This window comes from Hippoglossus stenolepis, chromosome 15 (genome assembly GCF_022539355.2).
Source record: "Hippoglossus stenolepis isolate QCI-W04-F060 chromosome 15, HSTE1.2, whole genome shotgun sequence".
NCBI lineage: Eukaryota > Metazoa > Chordata > Actinopteri > Pleuronectiformes > Pleuronectidae > Hippoglossus > Hippoglossus stenolepis.
In genome coordinates this window covers 8,316,343-8,326,226 of record NC_061497.1, presented here as the reverse complement: position 1 = coordinate 8,326,226, position 9,884 = coordinate 8,316,343, and the positions used below count along the sequence as shown (strand labels likewise).

General features: G+C 42.7%; 1 protein-coding gene across 2 annotated transcripts in view; it reads left to right on the top strand.

Annotated features, from left to right (window-relative positions):
- The first annotated feature begins 644 nt into the window (after positions 1 to 644).
- Positions 645 to 9,884, top strand: part of LOC118122589 (roundabout homolog 1-like) — an 84,099-nt gene continuing 74,859 nt past the window's right edge. For both annotated transcript variants that reach the window (XM_047343649.1, XM_047343648.1), the window contains exon 1: positions 645 to 1,231. In XM_047343649.1, coding sequence (XP_047199605.1) covers positions 1,174 to 1,231 — 58 coding nt within the window. In that variant the 5' untranslated portion in view covers positions 645 to 1,173. The remainder of the gene's footprint in view (positions 1,232 to 9,884) is intronic.

The window sequence follows — 9,884 nt, the reverse complement described above, 5'->3', positions numbered from 1 at the left end:
TATTAAAATCTCCTCTAATTTCCCCTGTGGCATGTTGAGAGGTCACAGTGAGGAAACCTGATCGATTTTTCCTCATGGGAAGAAGATGACACAGCGCTGTTGCTTTTCCTGTGTGGATAAAGCCACATGGCTCATCATGGCTCAATTTAGTAATTTTTTCCATGTGTTGCATGAGCTTGTCCCCTTCAAGGTTTTAATAAGGACACATAGGGAGTGCGCGTCTCTCTCTGTTGATAGAAGGGTATAAATAGTCCAATGGTCATATTATAGCCAATATTCACAGTAGACACACTCTTTAAAGTCTAGTTTGGGGTCAGGAATCTGGCCTTTTTCACCTTGTGCTTTAGTGGTGCAGCCAATTTGATTGACAGCCATTCTGCAAACTTACATTTGAATAGACACTGTGACACATTGTCTTTTATATTTAATCCCTCAGACAATTAAACCCTATAAACATCCACTGGTTTGCAGGGATTCTTTCCAACATTTATGAGGCTGCTGAGTCCTTTTTGTTTTCAAGCTTGATGCACAAACCCAGCGGAGTCTCGCGTTGTGCACGTGCATCCTTGTGCGGTTAGATGGTGCCTGACTCGCAGGAATCTCCTCCGCGCAGCAGAAAAAAAAGCCTCTGTAGGAAAAGCAGAGCAGAGCTGAGCTGAGCTGCTGCTGCGCGCAGAGACGCACGGCGCCTCCATCCAACCAAGCGCCAGTCCCACCAAACCCAACCCGGCGCGAGAGAGGAGAGAGAGAGAGAGAGAGAGGAGAGGGGGGGGATACAACTACACGTTTAACACGTTAAAGTGAACGCAAGTGGACGCTTCTCCTCCTCGTGGAACTATAACAGCAGTCATCTCATGGCCGATGCGTTCCGCCAAGTTCTCGGCATTTTGGAGAGAGGAGTTCGTCAGGAGCGAGAGAATCCAAGTGCGGGACCGAGTGGATTAAAACCCGCGGGGTGAACTTTGGTTCCAGCAGCAGCGGTCCACTGTCCGGGGAGCAGCTCTGAACATTATTTTTCTGTATCACTGCGGAGTTCAGGAAAAACTCCCCCCCCCCCGGCCGGATCCGAACCCACCGCCGCCCGCACAGCGTTTAGAAGTTGAGATTTAGATGAAACAGACAACCAGCGCGCATTCTCACTGGATTTACACCGTTTCCAGCTGCGCGTGAAGGATGCCTGTCCGTCTGTGGGCAGTTTACTGTCTACTGGCACTGCTGCAGATTTGTTCAGGTACGAGCTGATCAATTGCCAAACACATCTTTTTTTCTTTTTAAGAAATCTACATTTCTGTGCTGCTTGTGAGCAATTCAAAACTGCGGTGGTGATACATTTGCAAAGTTTGACCTGTCTCAGCCCCCCTGTGGGTATCTGAGGTCACCTTCCCTCTGTGCAGCAGGATCAGGTTGTGGCCCTTGACCCCTGCTGCTTTCCGCCTGCACGCTGAAAGTGACCCATCTATCTATAATTGCTGCAGACCAGTGGGACACAGGCCCTCTTGTAAGTCTTATCACACACTCACTGTGGAAATTAGTTTCCACAGTGAGTGTCTGAATAGAAAAAACAGGGAGAGTCAGGTTTGTGTTAAGATTGTGTTGTTTGAATGTGTGTGTGATAAAATCGGTTGCATCAGTGGGTGCGTACTTAACATGAGCTGCAGGTTAATGAGGAACAGAGAGACTTACCTTGGATACTCCCTCTGCACCAGTGAGGGTGTGTTACTTTCACTGGGTAGAAAGAAGGCTCCATCCACACGTTGTCTCTACTCGCTGGATTCAGAAATAGACAATTGCATTCACTTTGTCAAGGTTGAAAAATAAGAAAAGCTATTTCAATAAGTGACTTCACTGTTTGGATATAGTGTAAATATATATTTTTTTAATTGATCTATTCATGCACATTAATCCAAATCCCTGTAAGTGTGCCAGTTTTAGCCAGCAGGCTGTTTTTTAACTGCAGGGCTAATTTGGTGAGATGATCAGTTGCCTAAGGAAGTTTTGCACTCATAACATATTTTAGATTATAAAATTACATCCATATTGACACACTTTTGTCACAGCACATGTTAGCCACTTGGTTCCAGTCAAGCACCACCCTTTGCAGATGTAGCCATTGAACTCCCTCAGAAGACATCCTCAGGAATCAGAGACTAAAAGCTTGGAACGATTGTGTCAACCCAGATCCTATTCATTAACATATATTCTTTATATATTTGGATGTGGTGTCGGGAACAAGGTGGTTGAGTCTGAAATGTTAAATCTTTTTTAATTTTGAAGGACTCCACCTATGGGAGGAGTTTATTGATTGTCCCCAAATAATGCAGACATTTGAATACAAGGCACAGGCCTAGAGGGAATAATGACAACATCCGTCCACCGTTTTTTTAAACACATGCTAAACCACAGTATGGATTCCAGAGCTAAAGCAAGTATGAAATTAAAACATACAAAATCCTATTGTTGTCATACTATTTACCAATAATCCAAAAAAAAATCGAAGGCTATGACTCGAGGAACTTCAGTACACAAGAAAACCCTCAAGTCAAGAATCCCTCATATTCCCGACGGGCAGAAGTCTTGTTCACTGTGTCAGACAAAGACAGCTGTCAGTAACATTAACTGTGGCCACAGAGTGAAAAAATGTTTTCAGCACCAGTGTCTGACACTGAGTGATGGCCTTTTCTGCTAGACTTCCTTTGACTGAATAGAGAGATACTTCTTCAAGCTTTATTTTCTCTTATATCATGAGGGCTGGAATAAATCTGCCCACATCAGAACACATGTGGCTTTAACACGCCCTAATTCTTGGATTTGAATCCATTCTTTGAGATTAACATATTGTAAAAAGGTTTATTTATATAAGACTTAACGAAGATAATGTTCTTCCCAGAGCCAGAGGAGGAGGAGGAGGAGGAGAGGTACAGTGTTAACATGTGGATACAACACAGGCTCTTAGCGACTCCTCTCTTTAACGTCAGTGGTAACTCAAAAAAGGAAACACACTCAGTCTTGCCTATCCACATCAAGAGTACTAAAATACGTGTGACGCCTATTTTCCATTTCGTTGTCTCTAAATTTCCAAACCGACAAACTCGGTAGACGCGCAAATTCAGGGACTTTTCAGGAAGAAGGTTTGTGCTTTTGTCAGAATTATTCCCTCTGACCCTTTATTATTCATTATTATTAAACATGTTAATTTGCAGTTAAAGTTGAACCATTGGTGCCTGCTCATCATATATTTTCTCAAAATGCAAACCGGCAACAGAGACCTCAAAGTTCAAATCAACCTTTTAATTACCGCTAACAGTTATTTTATTCCCATTAAGGGCCCCTGACATGAAATAGCCCAGATGCTAAGAGTATTCAGTGGTCGTCTTAACCACTGAACTTGAGTAGCAGTGGACACATTCTCCCTGACTGGCCCAGTAATGCAGTTTTTAGCCAAAACATGTGCGGTGGGATAAATGTCACAAGCTGTATAGTAGCTGTAGATTTCAGTGGCCCAGTTTGAACCTGTGAGAGAGTGTGTGTGGACCATATCCTCTTCCCACCACCCATATATTACAGGGACATTATAACTGGGATGGCTGCCAGGTTTACGTGCCCATCCTTGGAAATTATCCCCCGCTTAACAAGTTACACTCAGAATAATGACATGTTTTTTTTCCCACCCTGTTTGTGCCCGATGCTCCCAAACTGATTCCCTTGTATGGTATCTTGACTGCAGCATTAAAAAAAAGGTACACTGGTCCCTCATTAAAACGCCGTGGTCTGAAAGCCGTGCTTTTTAAAGAAACTTCATCACACTCAGCGCTAAGGGGCACCTTTGTTGAGAGTTTAATCTCCCCACAATAAATCTGCCGGTGGTAATTGGATGATACATAATAATCTAAATGATTGCCATTAAAAGCATATGCTCGTGTCGAGATGGCTTTGTCCTTTTCGTCCCGCGGATCATATAATTATGCGTCCCCAGAGTGACGCTGCGACTTGGCTCGCCGCTCTACCTGCTTTGTTTGATGGTCTGTAAACATTATCCATAAAAAAAAGGAAACATGGGAAAATAAAAGAATGGCCCATCCTGCTATTCTCTCTGGATGACGGTCGTACCACACCTGCACTTTCAGAGTACAGGTCAATATCTTCATAACTGGACGAGGAAAATAACTGGGTTAATTACTTTAGCAATAAGTGGCCGAGATCCTCCGAGGATTGTTTTACCTTCATGGAGCACCTCATCCATTTCTTACCAGCAGAGAAGTAAGTACAAGAGGGGCTCAGAGACCCAGCAGAACGCAGCCTAATTCCATCACTGGTGTGTGCAGCAGCCCCACGGGGAACAGTTTAACCGAGACATCTGGCTGGCCTGTTGGAGTTAGTTGTGCGCGGGTCAGAGTTCACATGTACTTACTCGTGCTGCTTGGGCGACTGACACTCAAGGCTACAAGAGGTTTACTGTTGTGACCCAGAATACTGCACAACACCAGTTACAGAATACTGGACCTTAGGTAATGATGGCCAATTTGGGGGCCTGCTGCGCCGTCCCCTACGCTAACAAGACTCCCCATAGCCTTTGTGATGTGACAGTGATGGGCCGAGTCTTGCGGCTAATGAGGCCTTCCTCGCCATGGATGATGGGGCTGATAAGACATCTTTGTATTGGCGAAGAGCTTCCTTTGTTTGTTGGATTGAACTGTCAGGTTCCTTCTGTGCTTTCTTAGAAATAATGCGACTAATAAGCTTTACTGGAGACCATTCTGCTAGGAGAGCATCCCCTGTAAATGTTCTTTATTTGGTGGAGCATGCCAGCATAAGGGTAAGAAATAGGGTGAAATAAATGTGTTCACCCTGTGGCCGCTCCGTGTGTCATTCATACTCACTGAGAATCTGCTGAAACTACTCTTTTTACAGGTATGATGGTTTCTTGCTCAATTATCCTGCATAATTTAATTTCTTAATGCTGGCAGTAACATTTCCTTTCTCATCCATCAATTCTAGTTTATGGTTGTGTGTGTATATACATCCAAGAGTAGGATGCAAAACCAGAACTTAGGTTTTGTGCATCGTAAGCATCCCCAGTCAGTCCACGTTGAAATGAGTTTTAACAAATGGATATTGCTTCACACCAGTGTTGTTGAGATCATTATTTCCTGAAAAATGCCCCTAAGAAGTTTTTTTTCCCCACCAGGAACAGTTAAGGTAGAAAAGCTGAGACTGTATCTCTCTTGTCTCTCAAACCCCTGTGGACGTTGCTGGAATTGTTTGGTTCTGACTGAACGTGCATACATGCATATGTAATGATGTTAGCGAAAGCTTGTTTTCCGTGTGTGCTTTCGAATTGTTTGCTGAGAGCTGCGATTCATAATTGCTTCCCTTGTTTACTCGCTGTTTTCCTGTGGTGCTGTGAGGCCGCGAGCGTGGTTTGCAACCCCCGGGGGAGGGGAGCTACTCAGAGCTCTAACAAGTGCCTGTGGGCCTGCAGTTCACAGGTCAGCACACCTTTGCATAGGCAGACACATACATTCACACTCCGGCACACCACACATACACACACAACTGAGATGGATCGATCACTATATGCCTCTGCAGCAAAGGTAGCCGGTTCTTTGCCTGGAGGATCCTCCTACACCCCTGACACTGTCTTCAACCTTTTTCTACTCATCTCTGGAAAAGAACTACCACGGACTTAATTTATTCAGTCGCCATTTTCAATTGTTTAAGTTGACATGGTCTTATTAAAGCACAGTAATGTATTGATTTAGTGCGGCAGCAACTCAAAGCATGACCCGGAACAGATAACAAAACTAGAGTGGCACTCAAACGGATACCTGTGCCAAGTCCCAACATCTCTCCTCAATTCAATCAAGCTGCAGGAAATTACACACTCTCGTTAACAGCTTTTCCAATGGTCAAAAACCCCCCACTAATATCCACTAACACGTGTTTTTATTGGCTTTGATCAGCAGTGATAGCAACGCCTGGGTGAACGTGCTAATTTCTTCGCAGTCTATGATGCTGCACCTTTCCTGGCGTGACGTTATGACGAGCCTTGAGCTTCCGCCCATGTGCACCTGAATATCCCGGAACGTTTGTGTTCTTATTGATTTGTACATTCTGGGAACAACGTGCAGCAGCAGAGCATAATGCTAAATATAACAGCAATTCAAGACAGCGGGGCGAGAGAGCTTCTCAGTTTCTGGCTCGTTCGTGACATTGAACATGACTCACTGGGGAAAAATACAGAACTCCTCTACTGGCAATGGGAAAGGATTCACTCGCCTTATTTTAGCAGGAATACCCACATTCAAAAAAACCTGTGTATACCTGCTAATTATGGTGTTAAAGAGGGAATAGAAATCAGTCCCCTAAATATGACTTGTTTATTACATGCGTTATACTCTGGGAAATCAGTGGAAGATGTTAAAGAAAATGATAAAACAATTCCTGGATCAGCCCCTTTATGAGGAATTGAATTAGTTCTTCCTTGGCCCATACTCCCCCCCCCTTCCACCAAGCTTCAAGATAATCGTTTCAGTCGTTTTGATCTCAACTACAAACATGTAAAGTGTCATTACTGCACTTTGCTCATATTTGATGCTAGACAGACAGGCATACAGCCTGAGGTAGTTCCTGCTACAGTAGAAATCTGTTTTGGTTACTAAATATTAACATTAAGTTTTTTATGGTCGCTGCTACCTCAGTAATTTGTTAAATCACCTGAAAGAACTGGTACTAACCACAACTTCCTGTTAATCGCACTGTTATAAATGTGGTTGTGCTGTGCCCCAGAGCACACTGTGAAAACAAAATGAAAGTTGTAGACTAACACCACACACGGTTTAATTATTTGTGATCTTTTGAATATCTTGTGCTTGTCACCCCCCCAGGTGCTGCTCTCAGTTCCTCGCCAACAAATACACTGCCAAGAGATCCTCATTGTGAACCACTCATCTAAATAAGACTAGCCTCTGAGATCAGAAACTCCCGTGGGTCCGTGGTTTTCCTCCGGGCTGTTTGTACTTCTTTCGCCTTAGTTTCCTGCTCTGAGGCCAATGTCCTGTGACTGTTTGCTGAGGCTCTTTGGATAATTACTTCTGCAAATAAATCTGCTCTCCATAGTCTGGACTTTTTCATAAATAATTACAAAAGGCGCCCGCATCTGAATTTTGCGGTTAATATGCGAATCCATGTTGTTTCATCCGCCGGTAATAAAGGTGGGCTGATTGTGTTGTTTTAGACAAACTGTTCGTCTGAAACAAACTGTTGTGGCCGTCTGTGCTAGCAGTGGTTGCCTTCAGAGTGATGCTGCATCCCTTAGGATTTTCGGATATGGAGTAATTGGGAGAATTAATATCTTGAAAGGACAGCTTTAAAAGGTCACCGTAATGGTATGGCCTCGGAGATGCTTCCCAAGGATACCGCTCTGTCCATCTCCAGTCAGGCAGCTAATAGTCAATAGTGTCAATATTCGTTTCGGTAGGTCTTCTTGCAGTTCGTCTTTACTTTCAGACGCAGTCAATGGCTGTATTCTCGCACATATCAATTAGGCTGGCTGTGACAATTAAATCCAAGATTCGTTAATAAAAGAATGGTTCGGTATTGTGAGAGTAGTCGGTGCACATTATCCCTCTGCCATTCCGTCGGTCTTTCTCATCCTTCATTCATCTCACATCGCTCCCCACCATCACTGACAGGGTTCAGAGCCCCCTATGTGAAGACTGCAGCATAAAGAACTGTTTTCCCACCAGAGCCCCATCTCGCCGAACAGCCCAAAACATGCATACATTGCTTTAATTAGCAGATCTATTATTAGCTAGCATTTGAAATTCTGTAGGATTCACACGACATGTAGGAGCCGCGACTGAAGCTGATGGTTTTGATAGATTTGGATTAATAACTATACAGCCATGACGCCTTTATCTGAACCTGTAATAAAGCAGAAGTGAGTGGAGTATTTCAGTATTAGATATATGTATGTGATAATACAATAAATACCTCAACTACTGCACCATTTATACAGTACACAGGTAACAGTGATGCGCTTAATGTTGTTTTATTGTTTTCCAATGTATGTTGGCATGTAGTCATCATGCTTATTAACCTCCAAATGTCTCCGTGCAGTAAAATAATCAAAATTTAAATTGAAAAAAAATCATTAAAAATCTTGTTTGAGAACTGACTAGCTTTTAAATGAAAATGGTGAATTTGACATAATGTACTATGAATGGAATTAGCACAGTATGACCGACGTGCTGTGAAAATAACGAGAGACTAGCTTTGGCTTTAGGTAAGATGAATTTGATCATCCACCAGACATCTTGGGAGAGCGGTTAAGGAGCACCTCTTTTAAAAAGAAAATATATTCTGACAGCCTTGATCAGAGCACGTCTAAACCAAACCCAGTCCTTCACATTCCCAGTAAGCCTCCAGTAAAAAAGATGAAGAGAGCAGGTGGATCAACAGGCCAGTCTGAGTGGCCTTCTCTCCTTAGTGGGGGAGAGAGGGAGAGAGAGAGAGGAGCTATCTTACCTTCATTAAACAGAGGCTGACAGCGGAATGCACACTCTCAAGGCATCTCAAGCATTTCGACTAACAGACTCATTAGTAGGAGGGAGATATTTGTACTATGCAGGAGTCATAAGATGTCTCACCTATGTAAATGTTGACCGAGACAGATCCTGTATCAGTTTGGTTTACTTAGATTCTAAAGCTAATTTCTCTCATTCACCATGATGAGCTACACAGATGTTTTTGTGTAGTTGGTTTTATACACAAACTTATAGCACCTGACGGCAAAACATTATTTGCAGTAAGCGCTAAACATATATATGTAATGGATATATGATATTACCTTTTGACATATGACATGCCATATGATATTCCGTTAGTGACGATCATTGCAGTATATGCTTTTTGGATTACAGTATATATATCGATCTGAAGTATCAATAATTAAACATTTTTGGCTTTTGCTTGTTTGTTTGCAGTATTATGCAAAAATTACACAACTGATTCCCATTAAATTTTGTGCAGGGGTGGAGCATGACCCAGGAAAGAGCCCGTTTAATATTGGTGCAGATCCGGATGCGGATCAGGGGGCATTATTAGATTTTAAGTTTTCTCAAAGAATTATTCCTGCATCGTGATGACATAAATCTGTCATTTTTAAAGGGCTGATATATATGAGTGTGTGTAATTTGGTTTAGATCCAAATATAAATCCACATCTAGTGAATTTAGATGCGGCCTTTGCAGAGGTATGCACTCTACTGAGTGTCACATATTTATTTTCCTTCATTCTAGTTTTGATGTTTCACTGACAACTTCACAAGAAAGAAAAAATCTCTTCATGGTACGCTATGATGTGTTTTAATTCTAGAGTTTGTTTTATTAAGACTCAAGATACATAAGAAACATTTAACGTCAAAGGGAATGGGAAAAAATAAAGCCTCTTGGATCTGTTTTCTCTAAGCCTACATTCCATTTTCTCTCCTGTCGTGCTGGGTTACAGTGCAACAGAGGACTTTCTTTTGAAAGTCCATATAACTGGGGGTGTAGCACTGTCGAAGCATAGCCGCTGAAATCCTGTCATTTCTATAGAAAACCGCCTCAGGTTAATGAGGGAGTACAGAGTGTGGACAGGTACTGAGTCAGAGGAAGTGCAGTCTGTGGTGGCTCTGTTTTTTGAAATGCATTAATTAGCTCATGTTCGGAATCTGTACGTGTGAAGACAGAGATAAAAAGGAACTTCAGACAGTCGTGAATCCTGCAGACATTTTGTTCTTATTTTCCACTTCAATAAGAACTGAAGGAGCAGGCTCGAGCTGAACTTCTAATCATCCAAAATACCTGCACTGTTTCCTCACTTCAAGGAGCAGCTTTACTGTG